At 39.8% G+C, this 18,618-nt stretch overlaps 1 protein-coding gene across 1 annotated transcript in view; it reads left to right on the top strand.

Moving 5' to 3' along the window:
- The window catches only part of MIPEP (mitochondrial intermediate peptidase), a 175,871-nt gene that overhangs the window by 25,433 nt on the left and 131,820 nt on the right, over positions 1 to 18,618 (top strand). Inside the window, exons 9-10 of the mRNA XM_028107728.2 lie at positions 1,292 to 1,352; positions 4,293 to 4,345. Coding sequence (XP_027963529.1) covers positions 1,292 to 1,352; positions 4,293 to 4,345 — 114 coding nt within the window. The remainder of the gene's footprint in view (positions 1 to 1,291; positions 1,353 to 4,292; positions 4,346 to 18,618) is intronic.

Raw genomic sequence — 18,618 nt, 5'->3', positions numbered from 1 at the left:
CCGTCATTGATGTGTAATTAAAAATTTTTTTCCAAGCCTTTTTGAAACTATATGTTTTCAACTCGTACCACAAATTTTATAAGAAGTTCATAGTGTTTCTCTTCTTTTGGCCTAAATATAGGTGGCTCCTGGATGTGGTAAATTGATCCGTGGTTTGGATCTTAAGAATGATCTGCCTCAACTTTCGTAGTTCTCTGTAGTGAGTCCCTTTGTTGTATTCCTGCCTTTCTGTCTTTGATAGAATTACTTGTCCTTCACTGGTGCTCTTCTAGTGCTTTGCTGAGTGGCCATACTCCAGCAGCCTTCAGACATCTAGGATTCCAGGAAGAGGCATGTCATGGTTGTCTCGTAATGCTGTTGAACATTTCCTTTGCCTTTTTGACTACATCAAAACGTTAAATTTTAGCTCAAATTTCCATTTTCTGTTTTTATAAACTCATGCCTTAGAACCCAGTCCTCTCTGATTTGGACTATATTTATAAATTCTAAACTTTTCTTTTAATCTAGTGAACCATTGTGGCTTTGATTTAATGAAGAGGCAGTGTTAATTATGCGGTTAATTGAGAATTTTCTCTACTTTGCTTTATTAGTTAAGTGGTAGTATTCTTTCTTCCTTTGTATGTAACTGTGGATTATATTTTGAGCAAACACGTCTTCAGGTTTTTACAGTTATATATAGGAGTTAATTCTAGTAGAAACTTCGTATTCTATAGATGTTAAGCACATATTTGATTGTTGTCCAGCTAGAGTTTTTCTGTAGGGGAAAAATTATTAATCATAATTTTAAATATAATCTCTGTTCATATTTTTTAATAGAAGGAAGTTTGCTGGTTATAACCTTTACATGTATCTGTAACATTGCTAATTTTTCCAAGCTTTAATATTTTCAAGTCCTGTATCTATTTGCTAGGATATTTTCTAAGGTAGAAATTGCAGTAATTTACTGATGATATATTGCTGTCCTTTCTAACACAGATAAAATTTGGATTAATACTGGTTTACATTTGCACTACGAATTACTTCCAATTTTATCATGAATACTGGAAAGTTACATGAGAAAAAGAAGTTCTTTTTTAAAAAATTATTTAAATTCAATTAACATACAGTATATTATTAGTTTCAGAGGGAGAGTTTAGTGATTCATCAGTTGCATACACCCAGTGCTCATTACATCAAGAGCCCTCCTTAATGCCCATCACCCAGTTACTCCATTCCCCCAAGAAAACTAATTCTTTAATAATGTAATTATTAAAATTTTGTCCTAACAATGAATGATAAACCTGTTTTACAGAACTATAAAAGACTTTGAAATGATACGAGGGATGAAAATGAAACTAAATCCTCAAAATTCTGTAAGTGACAATTTTGGAATATTTTTATTATAGTATAAACAGTCTATCAGCTGAAGTCCTTATCTTTTGACTCTAGAACTTTCTTGTGATATGCTAAAGGTGTGTATGTTCTTGTTTCTGATCCCTGGTCTTGGTTCCGATCCTTGGGTTTGGTGAACAAAATACTGAAATAACTTGAAATACTTGATCCATATGTCTGAGTTTGACATTTCCAGGAAATCCAGTATTTTTTTGCTGGTTAGTTGACATAATACTCACGCATGGTCATCCGCATATACACGCCTATAAATGTATATTAACAACGTATGTTAATATACATTCACGCAAAGGCTGCTTCCTTTGTACCAAAAGTGGGCTTCTCAGTTTGAAGCAGCCTTTAAGGAGTCTCAGTGGGGGATTGATCTGGTAGGTGGCAATTTAACCATCAGTGTTAACATCGCAGTTTACTTTCTTATTTGCTAATTTATGGAGCTCAATTAAATCGATGTTGACTTCAAAGTATACCCCACCTTAACACAGGAGCCCTACATGAGACCTGCTATATCTCTAACCCTATAATCCTTGTCTCGACAAGCCCTTCAGCTTATTTATTACACCCCCATCCCCATCAGTTAATAAATCTTGTAGATTCTACCTTTCTGAGAACTCTGTGTTCTTGCCTCTCCATGCCTATTGCCACAGCCCTGGTTCAGGTCATTGTTACTTCTCACCCAGATTATAGTTGTAGTTGCTGAACTGGTTTTCTTGCTGTTTGTTCTGGCTCCTGATTTGGACTGCTTAGCAACGCGCCTAGTTCAGTGTTAGACGTACTAGGTACTCAGCACTTACTTGAAACATGAATGAATGAATGAATGAATGACTTGCCACCAGAGGGATTTTGCCAAAAAGCAGATCTGATCTTATCACTCTTTTGTTTAAGAATTTTCAATGGCTTGCTGTAATTCTCAGATTTACCTTAGCTTTCCCACCAAGGCTTTCCTAATTTTGCTTCTACCTGCTTCTCTAGCCTTATCTTCTGCTGCCCCTTTAAGTTCAGTTACTGTCCCTTGTTGTTCCCTACTGATAATACCTGTGTGATGCTCTTGTGCTTTTTTTTTTTTTTTACCTACTTACTGCTTTGCTTGCCCCTGCTTTCCTTTCTTTTGTTTTTTAATTCTGACTGATACTTATGCGCCAGCAACTATGGTGGGTAGCTTGCTGTCACTCACAAACACCATACACAAGAATGCCTTTCCCTCTTTCTCATCTGGATTCAGTGTGCCCAATCTTCCAAACTCAGCTCCAGCTTTGTCTCCTCCCAACATTGCCTGACCTTCCACTGTGATTTAAATACCCTTCTCATGGGCTGTCTTTCACATGGGACAACATCATGCATATGACCTATCGTACTCTGGTTGTGGAGTCAATTTTTCTGCTTCCTAGACCATTATCAGCTCCTTGGTACAGGGATTAGGTCTTACTGGGTTTTATTTCCCTAGAGCCCGCACTCTCTGGTACATAGCAGGTAGTAAATGGTCATCTGTTGGAGGAAATATGTCCCAGGAACTGAACGCTTGGGGGCTAGAGTTTCGGAGATGCTGGGAGAAGGAAAGTAAGCCTGTACATGTCTTACATTGTCTGATTTCATGGTAACAGCGTGATCATGGAATATGAGAAAGCACACCTTGTTATTCAAGGAGATAATGTCTGAACTGAAAATTTAAAGGATAAATCAAAGGATAGAGCCAGCATTCATGGAGCTCTTACTCAGTGCCAGGTGTTCTGTTAATAGTTGAAGTGCATTAAGAAATGCTGTTACTGAGGCACTACGTGTAGCTGACAGTGTTCAGGCTGTCAGGACGTAATAGGAAAAATGCGAACAAAGTCCCTGTCCTCAAGAAGCTTACATTCTAGGGGAGGAAAATGGATAGTAAGTACACGAAATAAATATGTGCTGTGTTGTATTGTGATAAGGGCAACAGGGGAGAATAATGCGGAGAAAAGGGGATGGCGGTTGCTCTTTTCTAGGGACTCGTCAGGGAGGACCTCTTATGTGAGAGGACCCTTGAGCAGAGACTTGAAAGAGATGAGGCAGTGCCCCGCAGCAGTAATGCAGGGCAGACCCTTCTCCACAGAGAGAGCAGATGCCCCCTGTGGTCACAGAACAGTGAGGAGAACAGTGTGGCCAGAGTGGAGCGAGGGAGGGCAAGAGCGGCAGGAGGTGGGCTCAGGGTACAGGGGGGTGGGCTCAGGTCATGTAGAAGGAAAACGGGAAAGCATTGGCAAGCAGAAAGAACTTTTCCACATTGTACAATAGTGTGGATTGCACACTTGAGCCCAGGCATTCTGACTTCACGGCCTGGGCTCTTAGTCACTCCTGTCACCTGGACAGTTTATGGGCAGGAGCATCATTCAGGGGTTCAAGCTTTTCTTCCCTTCAGTATTCTGTACCAGCTGTCAAAACCAACTATTGGGACAGTGCTTCTTTATGACATATTTTCTTTGCCAAGATTAGAGCTAATTCTCCCTTCATTACACTTGAAATTGTTGCTTTCATTCCGGGGATCCACCCTAAGCTTCCTGCTTAGATTTAGAAAGAACTCTAATCTTACCTTTATGACCCTAATCTTACCTGCAGTATATTTTATGGATTGATACATGGGTTGCATTTTGGGAAAAATTTCAACGTGGCTGATTTAATCTATTAATGTTGACTTTTATGTTTATATTTTACATTATTTACCTTTTCCCCAAATTCTGGGATTATGTTTTATTTATACCTCTGTACTCATTGATTACAGGGAAGTCAGAATAAAGAGGTGGGCATTTCATGAATTTTCAGGGTTTTTATAACACTTTTCTGATATTATAACAGGTTTACATTTTATAAGCTGGCTAAATTTTTGATAAAAATTGTGAAGTAGTCAATAACTCTCATAGCAATGAATTTTCCCATTGTAGGAATTAATGCCTTGGGATCCCCCCTTCTACAGTGGTGTGATTCGTGCAGAAAGGTAAGTTTTTTTGGAGAAATCCTCATCTATGAGAGGGAAGAAAGAAACTAATATTCATTGAGCACCTTGCACATTAGTTATGCAACTACTGTCTTCACTCAGTTGCCCACATCATAAGCCTGTATGCTCTCAAGTCCAGGCCCTGTGCTGGCGTGGTCTGCGTTTGCCCACATGTTTTTGATCTGGATTAAACCTGTGCTCTCAGTCATAGGATCATGCATGCTCTACTGCTCCCCCAGAGCCTGTTCTTCTATGGCTTGTGCCATTTCCTTGTTTAAAACTTTTCAATATCTCCCTGTGGGGTCTGGAATCTGGCTTCTCCCTGTGTGTAGCTTCTAGGTTCCCTTACTAGACTGAGCATTTTGGGGGCTGGGACTTTGCTAGAACCCCGGTTGTCTCTTGTTTCTGGCCCAGGTTGGGTGCTCAGCAAATATATGTTGAACCAGTGAAGGAATAAGTAGTCCTTGGGATGGGGCTGTGTGATTTTGTTTTCTCATTTTTATTTGAACATATTGTGGACACTTTCTTGGCACATCTGGAAGGATATATGTGAAATAAAGATTTAGGACAGCTTGATGTGAGTACTCCTCTAGCCTCCATATTCTCCTGTGTTTATTATATTATGACAAACTAGTAGGTATGCTCTTTTCCCTAAATATGCCCTATTTCTGTCGTTTTTATAGTTGCATGTAAACCCAAGAAATACAGAGGCCTGTTCAAAGTGAACACATTTAGAAATGTTGATGTCCCAAGCAACTTTACATACGCAAAAGGAATTAAAAAAAAAAAAAAAACAACTCCGATCCTACCCTTCAACAGATTTTTAACATTTTTCTCTTATACTTCCTTTTTGAGCTCCTCAGCTTTAACCCAAAGTGTTAAGATAGATTTAGGTAATGGAAGAAAATAAAAGCTTTGTGCCTTTTTCTTCATAAAAGCATGTTGGCATATATCATGATAATATGCTTATTTGGTTGGTATTTAACTTTAAAGTCTTTTTGTTACTATGCATTATTTGGGCATCAAGTGAAGGGTAGTTAAATACCTCATTAAAATTAGACTTTTTGTTTATTTTAATGATTTTTTTTATATTTGTCACAAAAGCAGAAAACAGTAACTTTTGGTGTTCTTTTCTTCACCGGTAGGGGGAGGTACCCTGAGATCAGTTAGTGTGTTAAGGAGCTTACCCACTTAATATTCATTCATTTTCCTCTCTGTGGCTTCTCTGTGACATCTCTGTTCCTTAGACTACTCTTACTCACAAAGCATATTGTCTCATAATACTTTGTCAGCTACTGTTTTTTATACATATATCCCAAATTCAGCATGAACCACCTTTTCTATGGAAGCACATAAACTGTTACTCAAAATGTGTAATCATTTGATTATGATAAACAGTGAATGCTTAGAATATATTATAGCTTAATATAATTATTTCACAAATACGTTTTATGGCTGCAGAACTTCGGACTTTGCTCCCTGTCTTTACATCAAACAATACAATTTACCTTTTCAAATTTTTTCAAAGAAAGATTTGGCTTGGTTGCTTGGCCAACCAAGATCTAGCGTAAAGGAACACTAGAATTTTTTTATCAATGCCTTCCATATAAAAAAAGGTTTTAAAAATTTTTTGACATTGGAAAGTAATGTAAAATAGAGGTATTTCTTTCTTTCTGATTTTTGTTACTGTGATTTTTACATGGTATTCCTCTATTTCATGTCGCCCACCCCTGATTATTTTAATGAATGCCTTAGCCTTATATTTAAGTGATATTTTTGTCATTTAGTTTTATTCTGTAAGTGTAGGATGCCCAAATGGTGGTTCTATGGAAATGACATATGAATATTTGAAGACTTGGAAAGCTATACTCAGTTGTAAAGTATATGCATTAATTAGGAGTATGAGAGAGATCCCTGAGAAGTCTGATAGTAAACTTAAGTAAAAGACATTGAATAAAAGATAGTGACTTTCTCTTCTCCATTTCTACCAAAAGTACAATATTGCAGAGTCAGTGTTGCTGACTGACTCTGGAGTCAGTACTTAGAGATCGCTGAGCCCCCAGGTAGGTTGGGAGTTCTCCCCCTGTCAGCCACAGGGACAGGGTCTCACTGTCCACACAGGCCATTGGAGAGAGTAGGAACACCTGAGGTGGCATGGCCGCACGGTCTGGAGCACGATCCCTGAGGTCTGGGCGGCCTGGATGAGTTCCGGCTCCACCACTAATGAGCTACACAAGACCTTTGGAAAGTTACTTGTCCTCTCTAACCTCTCAGCAAAGCCGTCTATAAAATGGGAGTTGTAATAGTCCCTACTTCATAGGTCAGAAATAAATGAGTTAATGTTGGTATCATTAGTACTGAAATAATGTTTTTATATGGAATCGGCCTTCTCTGGACACTGTTGTAGAGGTTGATCTACTCTAACAGATGCTTTTGAAGTGTTCTCTAGAATCTTTTGAGGGAGAGGTCACTGTCTCTGAAGACTTCTCTAAGAAAGCACTCATCTAAAGTATAATGAACGTATCAAATTAGTTGTCAAATGCTCGTCAGAGAAGCTTTTAATGTTGGAGAAAGAACATGGGGACAGGGATGTCCACCTTGCCTGTGCTTCCCAGGGCATCGCTGTGTCCCGGAGGGAGGAAGCCTATGTCTGGCTGGCAGGACAGCTCACTTTTGGTCTCTTTCCTCTTCAGGGTCATGGGATAGCCACTGCCTTCAAAATAGAATTGGAGCCGTCCTTTGTGGCTTCTAGGATCTGGTCACAGCCCACTTTTCTTTACCAATGAGTACACCCCCCCCCCCCACAGTTATTTGTGGGGTCTGGCCCACCCTTCTGGTCTTTCTTATCACACCTCTTCCTTTATAGTTTTCCTCAACCAGACTCTCTGCCCCATTTCAGATCCCTCTCTGTCTTGGGCAGAGTGTGTGTCTGGCGGCTGCTAGCGTTCCCCTCGCCTTTCTTTGCTATCTTCCCTGTGAAATTTTGCCAAGAGTTCATGAAACCTCCAGGTCTGCCACGGTCGCTGTAGCTCCTGCCACCACCATGCTTACAGCCCACATGCGGCACACTTGACCTTCTAACAATGTGTTCTTTTGGTGTCTTAGGCTAAACGTGTCATGTCAACCATACCGTGAAGCTCTTGAGAACAAAGTGTGTCTTGTTTCTTCTATTTGAAGTAAAATGTGGCATATACACTCTGGACTCTCAGTAAATGCATATTATTTGATAGCCATTGTTCAAGACTGTCTAAACCAATAATTGGAAATCCTTATTAAAAGCAATCTGGTGATACATTTTTTTGTAAAGAAGAATATCATATTTTTGTGAATGGCCCTTTTCATCTCTCAGATTTATTGAAAGCAGTGTGACCCTCAGGAGGCCTTCAGAATGCTCATTTGTTGACAGAGGTTTCTTTTTTTTTCTTATGTTAATCACCATACAGTACATCATTAGTTTTTGATGTAGTGTTCCATGATTCATTGTTTGCGTATAACACCCAGTGCTCCACGCAGTACATACCCTCCTTAATACCCATCACCAGGCTAACCCATCCCCCCACCCCCCTTCCCCCTAGAACCCTCACTTTGTTTCTCAGAGTCCATAGTCTCTTATGGTTTGTCTCCCCATCCGATTCCCCCCCCTTCATTCTGACTGGTGTGAGGTGGTATCTCATTGAGGTTTTGATTTGGATTTCCCTGATGCCGAGTGATGTTGAGCACTTTTTCTTGTGTCTGTCGGCCATTTGGATGTCTTCTTGGGAAAAATGTCTGTTCATGTCTTCTACCCATTTCTTGATTGGATCATTTGTTCTTTGGGTGTTGAGTTTTATAAGTTCTTTATAGATTTTGGATACTAGCCCTTTATCTGATATGTCATTTGCAAATATCTTCTCCCATTCTGTTGGTTGTCTTTTGGTTTTGTTGACTTTATTTTGCTGTGCAAAAGCTTTTTATCTCAATGAAATCCCAATAGTTCATTTTTGCCCTTCCTTCCCTTGCCTTTGGCGATGTTTCTAGGAAGAAGTTGCTCCGGCTGAGGTCGAAGAGGTTGCTGCCTGTGTTCTCCTTTAGGATTTTGATGGACTCCTGTCTCACATTTAGGTCTTTCAACCATTTGGAGTCTATTTTTGTGTGTGGTGTAAGGAAATGGTCCAGTTTCATTCTTCTGCAAGTGGCTGTCCAATTTTCCCAACACCATTTGTTGAAGAGACTGTCTTTTTGCCATTGGACATTCTTTCCTGCTTTGTCGAAGATTAGTTGACCATAGAGTTGAGGGTCCATTTCTGGGCTCTCTATTCTGATCCATTGATCCATGTGTCTGTTTTTGTGCCAATACCATACTGTCTTGATGATGACAGCTTTGTGATAGAGCTTGAAGTCCGGAATTGTGATGCCGCCAGCTTTGCTTTTTTTGCAACATTCCTCTGGCTATTCGGGGTCTTTTTCTGGTTCCATACAAATTTTAGGATTATTTGTTCCATTTCTTTGAAAAAAGCGGATGGTATTTTGATAGGGATTGCATTGAATGTGTAGATTGCTCTAGGTAGCATTGACATCTTCATAATGTTGGTTCTCCCAATCCATGAGCATGGAACGTTTTTCCATTTCTTTGTGTCTTCCTCAATTTCTTTCATGACTATTTTGTAGTTTTCTGAGTACAGATTCTTTGCCTCTTTGGTTAGATTTATTCCTAGGTATCTTATGGTTTTGGGTGCAATTAATTGTAAATGGGATCGACTCCTTAATTTCTCTGTCTTCTTTCTTGTTGTTGGTGTATAGGCATGCCACTGATTTCTGTGCATTGATTTTATATCCTGCCACTTTACTGAATTCCTCTATGAGTTCTAGCAGTTTTGGGGTGGGGTCTTTTGGGTTTTCCACACAAAGTATCATATCACCTGCAAAGAGTGAGACTTTGACTTCTTCTTTGCTGATTCAGATGCCTTTTATTTCTTTTTGTTGTCTGATTGCTGAGGCTAGGACTTCTAATACTATGTTGAATAGCAGTGGTGACAGTGGACATCCCTGCCGTGTTCCTGACCTTAGGGGGAAAGCTCTCAGTTTTTCCCCATTGAGAATGATATTCACTGTGGGTTTTTCTTAGATGGCTTTTATGATATTGAGGTATGTACCCTCTATCCCTATATATACTCTGAAGAGTTTTGATCAAGAAAGGATGCTGTACTTTGTCACATGTTTTTTCTGCATCTATTGAGAGGATTGTATGGTTCTTGTTCTTTCTTTTATTAATGTATTGTATCACATTGATTGATTTGCAGATGTTGAACCAACCTCGCAGCCCAGGGATAAATCCCACTTGGTCGTGGTGAATAATCCTTTTAATGTACTGTTGGATCCTATTGGCTAGTGTTTTGGTGAGAATTTTTGCATCCGTGTTCATCAAGGATATTGGTCTGTAATTCTCCTTTTTGTCTGGTTTTGGGATCAAGGTAATGGTGGCCTCATAAAACGAGTTTGAAAGTTTTCCTTCCATTTCTATTTTTTGGAACAGTTTCAGAAGAATAGGTATTAATTCTTCTTTAAATGTTTGGTAGAATTCCCCTGGGAAGCCATCTGGCCCTGGGCTTTTGTTTTTTGGGAGAATTTTGATGACTGCTTCAATTTCCTTAGTGGTTATAGGTCTGTTCAGGTTTTCTATTTCCTCATGGTTCAGTTTTGGTAGTTGATACATCTCTAGGAATGCATCCATTTCTTCCAGATTATCTTAATTTGCTGGCATGTAGTTGCTCATAATATGTTCTTATAATTGTATTTCTTTGGTGTTGGTTGTGATCTTTCCTCTTTCATGATTTTATTTATTTGGGTCATTTCTCTTTTCTTTTTGAGAAGTCTGGCCAGGGGTTTATCAATCTTGTTAATTCTTTCAAAGAACCAGCTCCTAGTCTCGTTGATCTGTTCTACTGTTCTTTTGGTTTCTATTTCATTGATTTCTGCTCTGATCTTTATTACTTCTCTTCTCCTGGTGTGTTTAGGCTTTATTTGCTGTTCTTTCTCCAGCTCTTTAGGTGTAGGGTTAGGTTGTGTATTTGAGACCTTTCTTGTTTCTTGAGAAAGGCTTGTATTGCTATATACTTTCCTCTTAGGGACTGCCTTTGCTGCATCCCAAAGATTTTGAACAGTTGTGTTTTCATTTTCAATTGTTTACATGATTTTTTTTAATTCTTCTTTAATTTCCTGGTTGACCCATTCATTCTTTAGTAGGATGCTCTTTAGCCTTCATGTATTTGAGTTCTTTCCGACTTTCCTCTTGTGATTGAGTTCTTGTTTCAAAGCACTGTGGTCTGAAAATATGCAGGGAATGATCCCAATCTTTTGGTACCGGTTGAGACCTGATTTGTGACCTAGGATGTGATCTATTCTGGAGAATGTTCCATGGGCACTAGAGAAGAATGTGTATTCTCTTGCTTTGGAATGGAATGTTCGGAATATATCTGTGAAGTCCATTTGGTCCAGTGTGTCATTTAAAGTCTTTATTTCCTTGTTGATCTTTTGCTTAGATGATCTGTCCATTTCAGTGAGGGGGCTGTTAAAGTCCCCCACTATTATTGTATAGTTATTGATGTGTTTCTTTGCTTTTGTTATTAATTGCCTTATATAATTGGCTGCTCCCATGTTAGGGGCATAGATATTTACAGTTGTTAGATCTTGTTGGATAGACCCTTTAAGTAGGGTATAGTGTCCTTCCTCATCTCTTATTACAGTCTTTGGTGTAAAAATCTAATTTGTCTGATATAAGGATTGCCACCCCAGCTTTCTTTTGGTGTCCATTAGCATGGTAAATGGTTTTCCACCATCTCACTTTCAATCTGGGGGTGTCTTTGGGTCTAAAATGAGTCTCTTGCGGACAACATATCGATGGGTCTTGTTTTTTAATCCAGTCTGATAGCCTGTGTCTTTTGATTGGGGCATTTAGCCCATTTACATTCAGGGTAACTATTGAAAGGTATGAATTTAGTGCCATTGTATTGCCTGTAAGGTGACTGTTACTGTATATTGTCTGTGTTCCTTTCTGGTCTATGTTGCTTTTAGGCTCTCTCTTTGCTTAGAGGATCCCTTTCAATATTTCTTGTAGGGCTGGTTTCGTGTTTGCAAATTCCTTTAGTTTTTGTTTGTCCTGGAAGCTTTTTATCTCTCCTTCTATTTTCAATGACATCCTAGCCTGATATAGTATTCTTGGCTGCATATTTTTCTCGTTTAGTGCTCTGAATATATCATGCCAGTCCTTTCTGGCCTGCCAGGTCTCTGTGGATAGGTCTGTTTCCAATCTAATGTGTCTACCATTGTAGGTCACAGATCTCTTGTCCCGAGCTGCTTTCAGGATTTTCTCTTTGTCTCTGGGACTTGTAAGTTTTACTATTAGATGTCGGGATGTTGACCTATTTTTATTGATTTTGAGGGGGCTTATCTGTGCCTCCTGGATTTTGATGCCTGTTTCCTTCCCCAAATTAGGGAAGTTCTCTGCTATAATTTGCTCCAGTATACTATCTGCCCCTTCTCTCTTTCTTCTTCTGGGATCCCAATTATTCTAATGTTGTTTCGTCTTATGGTATCTCTTATCTCTCGAATTCTGCCCTCGTGATCCCGTAGTTGTTTATCTCTCTTTTTCTCAGCTTCTTTATTTTCCATCATTGTACTTCTATATCACTAATGCTCTCTTCTGCCTCATTTATCCTAGCAGTTAGAACCTCCATTTTTGATTGGGCCTCATTAATAGCCTTTTTGAATTCGACTTGGTTAGATTTTAATTCTCTTATTTCTCCAGAAAGGGTTTCTCTAATATATTCCATGCTTTTTTCAAGCCCAGCTAGTATCTTTAAAATCGTCATTCTGAACTCTAGTTATGACATCTTACTAGTGTCTGTATTGAGTAGGTCCCTGGCCGTCGGTACTGCCTCTTGTTCTTTTTTTTGAGGTGATTTTTTCCATCTTGTCATTTTGTCCAGAGCAGAATAGATGAATGAGAGAACAAAATGCTAACAGGGTAACAACGACCCCAGAAAAAATACACTAAATAAATCAGAAGAGACCTGAAACCAGGTGAAAAGAAAGGGAAAGAAAGAAAAGAGAAAAAAAAAAAGAAAAAACCAGAATATGATCTGGCTGGTGCATAGATCAGTGCTAGATTTTGGGCGTATTTGATCTGTTATAAGAAAGTGCCTCCCAAATATTAAAGAAAGATAAACTTATATATATCCAAAATAAGGTAAGTACGATGAAGGGATGGACTATGACTGTAAAGATGAAAATTATAAAAGATTTTATAAAAGGATGGGGCGCCTGGGTGGCTCAGTTGGTTAAGCGACTGCCTTCGGCTCAGGTCATGATCCTGGAGTCCCGGGATCGAGTCCCGCATCGGGCTCCCTGCTCAGCAGGGAGTCTGCTTCTCCCTCTGACTCTCTTCCCTCTCGTGCTCTCTGTCTCTCATTCTCTCTCTCTCAAAGAAACAAATAAAATCTTTAAAAAAAAAAGATTTTATAAAAGGAATTGATAAGATAAGACGTTGGTTGAAAAAAGAAAGAAGAGGAATTAAAAAAAAAAGGGAAAGAATATGATCAGGCAGGAGAGTAGAACAAAGCCATACACTAGAGATTTAAGGTATATTTTGGTCTGTTAGAAGAAACTGTATCCCAAAATTTTAAAGAGAGAACAACTTATATATATATATATATATATATATATATATATATATATATATACACACATATACAAAAATAAGGTTAGCTACTATTAAGGGAGAGAATATGACTCTAAAAATGAAAAAAATAGAAAAGATTTTTAAAAAAGGGATGGATAAGATTGTTGAAAAAAGGAAAAAGAAAAATTCAAAAAAAGAAAAGAAACAGTTAAAAAAATTAACTTTGAAAGACTAAAGAATCATGGTAAAAAAGCCATGGATTCTATGTGCAGTATTCCCCTAGCGCTGCAGTTCTGCCTTTCTCATTGATCAGTAAACTTGGTCTTGGTTCTCTGTTCTTGCTGATCTTCTGGGGGAGGGGCTTGTTGCTGTGGTTCCCAAATGTCTTTGCCGCAGGCGGAATTGTCCTGCCCTTGCCGGTCAGGGCTAAGTCAGGTTTGCTCGGGTTTGGTCTTGGGAGCTTTTGTACCCTGCAAGCTTTCCGTACAGCTTTGGAGGACAAGAGTGAAAATGGCAGCCTCCCACTCTCCGCTCCAGAGGAGCCAAGAACTCGGGGCCCCACTCCTCAGTGCGCCCCCAGAAAAAAGCATTCAGTCACTCCTGTCTCCCCGGCCGCACTCCGAGCTCACCCGGCCTGTGACCGAGCGTTTCTATCTCTGGCCCCCGACCCCGTGTGGAGTCTCCAAACCCAGCAGATCCCTGTGGTGCACTCCTGTGCCGCTCCTCCCCAGGGAGGAAGGGGAGTCTCCCCGGATCTGCTGGAGGAGCAGTGACCCGACTTGACAGAGGTTTCTACCAGGCTCGTTGGCTCTTAGAGTTAAGAAATCACCAGCTATTACAGGAACACAATGTAGCCTACCTGGTATCAACCAGGGGTTTTACTTAATTTACTTCAAGTTCCAATAGTAGGTCACTTGTTTGGCTGTTAACTTGGTAAAGAACCAAGAAAAGGGATACCGAAATGCTTCAGATGGGATTTTAAAAATTGGGGGTTTTAAACATCTATATTAAGTGGCTTAAAAGGCAAATGATTGAGTTTTGGTTTGAGGTTTCAATAATCTTGATTGACAAGAGTTGGCCGAGAAGCACAGGTAATGGATGAGAAAAGAAAGCGAAAATATAATAGTTTGGGTTTGAGGTTAGAAGAAGGGAACAAACTGAAGACTGCTAAATCCTTGTTAAATTCCTCTGCTTTCAAGTAAAGATTTAAATGTGTGGTTTGACATGAAACAAAAAATAGAAGGGGCTTTCCTTGATTTGAGTTTTTCTTCAAGTTCACTACAGGGACTCTTTTTTTGCTTTTATGTTCAGATCCATTTTAAGTTTCTTAAATGTTCACAAGAACCTATTAGAAGTAAGATAAGAAATTAATGTGTTTTAAAACCATCAAAGTTGATGCTGGGAAATAGTGGCATGAGTGACCTATGGACATCTTAAAGAGCACAGAAAAATCTTAATTTTTTTTTCAAGTTTTAGTGTTGGAGTCCTCATGGGAGAGGAAAAGTACTTCTTTAAATTATGACAAGAATATATGCAGTTATTTTATTTAAAATTAAATATGATTTTTGAATAGCTAGTCCATTTGTGTGGCTCGAAAAGTCAAAACAACATTACAAAGGACTCATTGAGAGATTTTGGTGTCACCCCTGTGCCTGCTCACAGCATTCCCCCTTGCCCTGCCCCATAGAGGTAATCATTTTTAAAGTTGTTTAATGTGTCCTGGTGTTTGATTTTGATTTTTAATGCTCGATGACTTTATTTCTTTTCTGCCAATAAGGAGTTTCAATGAATCATACTTAATTAATTTTGGTGCTATTTTATATAAGGACATTATTGGGAAGGGGAATTCAGTATTGTTTATTCCTTGCTAAGGTATATTCTCAGAAGTTCAAGAGCATTCGCACAATGAGATAGGAATGTTTTATGTTTTAAACTCTTCAGAAAATCCTGGATTTTCACAGACAGATGACACTGTGGTGTTTCAAGATAATTGACTTCTTTGATGTGTGAAATTGTATAGTTTATTGACTAGTGAACGTGCAGTGAGCTGGGTACTGTCAGTGTTTAAAACAAGAACCTTGAAAACTTTCAAAATAAGCAAAAATATAAAGAAAAACATAGGTAACCCCATATACTCATCTTCCAGATTTAGTAACTACCCAAACTGATGGATTTGCTTCATTTATATCTGTTTTTTTCCTTTTTCCTTCTCTTTTTTCTTCCTTCTTGTTACTAAAGTAAACCCTAGACCTCATGGCCTTTCACTGGGATGTTTTATTATGGATCTCTAAGGAATATGGATATTTTCGTACATCACAGCAGCCCCAGCATGACCCAAGAAGATTCATGGCAGTCCGTTGGCATCATCTAGTACTTAGTCCGTATTCATATGTCCTTGATGGTATCAGGTCCATTTTCTCCCAAGCAGCTTGTTGGAACCAATGTGGCCTGCACATTTCATTTGGTTTTTCTGTCTCCTGAGTCTCTTATTCTAGAGCAGGTCTGCATACCTCATGCCCCCATCCCATCTCCTACCTTCTTCATGTTACCAACTGGTTGCAGACACCAGGTTGCTTGTCCTACAGATTTCCCCAAACTTCTGGATCGATGTGATTACTTTCTTGTGGTGTCATTTTGCTGCTTCCTCCAATCTGGATGCTATGCCCCACCCCCCATTATTTTTGGTTATTTTGTCTTACTATTGCATTTTAGGTATGACTAATTTTACATGTTACAATTTAGGAAGCTGAATGAGAGACTGTTACAAGTAGAAGTCTCGCTGCTCTTTTAAGATTTGGCTCCAGTCTCTGTGATGGGGGTTCTGTCACATGGTGCCACAGCAGTGTGATGGGGTCATCCTTTCTCTTACAACAGGCGTACTGTTTCACTTGCCCACATCTCTCGGGTGTTGATAAATTTGTACTGTATTTGTTAACTTTAATTTTGATTTATCTTAACTACAGTTTCCTTTGAACTAGGTAGCTAATCTGCACCATTAAGGAACATTGTTCTCTGATTACCAGGAAATTTGGTTGGAGAAACTTTCTTGCCATTAGCCTCAGAAGGTAAGGTAGAAACAACCAAACTGGCAATGACTGATTATTTATAAAACAGAGAGGGTAAAAAATCTTCTTTATTTTCAGTACAATCTAATGACCTGAAAGGGGAACAGGTTTTAGTATCATTCACTTCTTTACTACCTTACCTTGGTTTAACCGAATGAAACTGTAGCTTTCTCTGTGGCTTTCAAGACTAAACATTTATTTTTTATTTATTTATTATTTTTTTTAGGATTTTTTATTTATTTATTTGACAGAGAGAGACACAGCGAGAGAAGGAACACAAGCAGGGGGAGAGGGAGAGGGAGAAGCAGGCTTCCCACGGAGCAGGGAGCCCGATGCAGGGCTCGAACCCAGGACCCTGGGATCACGACCTGAGCTGAAGGCAGATGCTTAACGACTGAGCCACCCAGGCGCCCCAAGATTAAACATTTTAAAATACCATCCGACTATCACATTAAAAGTCATGCTTAGTCACTTCTGATGCCAAAAACATTCTATTTCATTTTCTTTTGATAAAGTTAGAAATGTTTCCCTGTACAACATTGTTACCTACTCTGCTCCTGTTCAGCGCACAGTCTCCCTAGCCCGCCCATGCCCTCTGTCCGGCAGGCTACCGGGCTCCCGCGGCAGCGAGCCTCCCTAAGCCTTTGCCATTTGGTGCAAAGGTGCTCTCACACCCACTTTCATTTAACCTGCTGAGTAGCACAGGGGAAGACTGAAGCCTCTGTTTACCTGCAGGTTCAGCCTGGATTCACTGACTATACTTAATTGCGTTTTTATGTTTTCACTAAGTTCGATGCCAAGATGTGTTTAGAAATAATGTCCAAGTTCTTTCTTTAATCCCAGGTGCATCAGAGGTTGAAATATAAGTCTGACTCATAGATTGTGCTTCATAAGTACAGTGATACGTTGACTTTTTTTTAAAGTCCTCAAATTACAGAATTCTTAAGTTGAAAATCTCTAATATTTCTGTGCTTGTTTCAGTGATAGTGTTCCTGATGGGGATTTTGAGATATTGCTAAATTTTATGGCTCCTAATCAGAAAGACCTAATTTTTTTACCATTTTACCATGCCAATTATAATATGTTCTTGTTCTTTGAAAATTGAGAATTTGTAAATCCATAGGTAAGCATATTTTTAACAGAACAAATAACAGAGCATCTGTTGAGCTTTGTTTAGCAGCCATAGTGGGTAATAGTCATTTTCTTCCTATTTCTTTCTGAGGAAGAAGAATAAAAGGAATCCAGACATGTCTTACTTCTGCAGTCAAATCAGTGGAACATCTTTACGATACATAGTAGTAAAACTCTCTTGTAAAACTATAAAAGCGTTTGAGGTGATGAAAGGGATGGCAATGAAACTAAATCCTCAAAGTACACTTCAGTTTTACTCTGTTTCTATTGGGCTGTGGCTCTGATGGGCCGTAAGGTTTTCCATGCTGCCTGTAGCACTTTTCTGTCATTTTGGGGGTCTCAAGATGATAGAGGAGGGATTTCTTATGTGTCGTGTCTATGCAGGTAATAAAATTGTGGCTGAGATGCCGTGAGCAGGTATTCACAGGCCAGCGGGTAGCTCTGGTGCTGTGGCTGCTGGCCATGGCTTGGATGGCCTCTGGCATGGATCCTTGAGGGCTTCAGTGACCTTTGGCCACTGAAACATCCTAGGCATGATCTGACACTGTGTTGCAGGTGTCGGTTGTGAGCATGAAAGGCAGGGGCCCGCAGGGTGGGTCTGCTGCCCCGTGATTGGTGTGTCATAGGGACCGTGCCTCAGGGTGCCTCAGATTGGGGTTGTAGCTGCTGGAAATTCCTTGGAGCTCTTCACGTCTCTTGCAGCCTTGCTGGACCTTTTCCCATTCTGGTTGCCCTTCAAGAATTGCCTCTCACTGTGGGAGTCACCGAGGGCGTGGAGCAGCGTGCAGGTGCTGTGATCTCTCTCTTGCTGTCTGAGGTGGCTGAGTCAGCTATAAGGCAATCTTTGCTTGATCGAGCTTGTGAGCCCTCTTTGCTTGAATGCCCGGGAGCCTTTGCTGGTGCTCTTTTTGCTCCTAGAATGCCCTTCCCCCTACACCGAGGAACTCCTCTTTCAACACCCACCCCAGAGGCCACCTCCGTTTCGAACTTCTCCCCGATCCTTACATTGTCATCCTCTCTCCTTTGGCAGGCACAATTAGCCACAGCCTCGTCTTTGTTCCCAAGCCCTTGGTGCGCTGATGCCCCTTGTCACTTGTAATGATGCTTTATGGTTACAGTGCCTGACTCTATATCGAGGAGTTATCAAGCACATAATAGGTGATTAATGAATGTTCACTGCACTGATTCAGTCTTTTCGACAAAGTGTTGCTGTAGCTTATGCACGTCCTACTTTTCTGCAGGCACCACACCAGCATCTTTGCATGAATTATCTGATCATCAGGGGAGCCTGGGAAGTGTTATCCCCATTTTCCTCGTTAGGAAATTGAGGCCCCTGAAAGCCAAGTAACTTGTCCAAAGCACAGAACCAGTAAGAGAGAGAGCCATGATTTTAACTTCAAGGCTCTTTCTCCTAGACTGCC

Source organism: Eumetopias jubatus, unplaced genomic scaffold (genome assembly GCF_037043125.1).
Source record: "Eumetopias jubatus isolate StellerSeaLion01/CBP00866 unplaced genomic scaffold, mEumJub1_p1.0 scaffold_3, whole genome shotgun sequence".
NCBI lineage: Eukaryota > Metazoa > Chordata > Mammalia > Carnivora > Otariidae > Eumetopias > Eumetopias jubatus.
The sequence above is the reverse complement of the archived record's forward strand: the minus strand, read 5'-3'. Positions and strand labels throughout refer to the sequence as shown.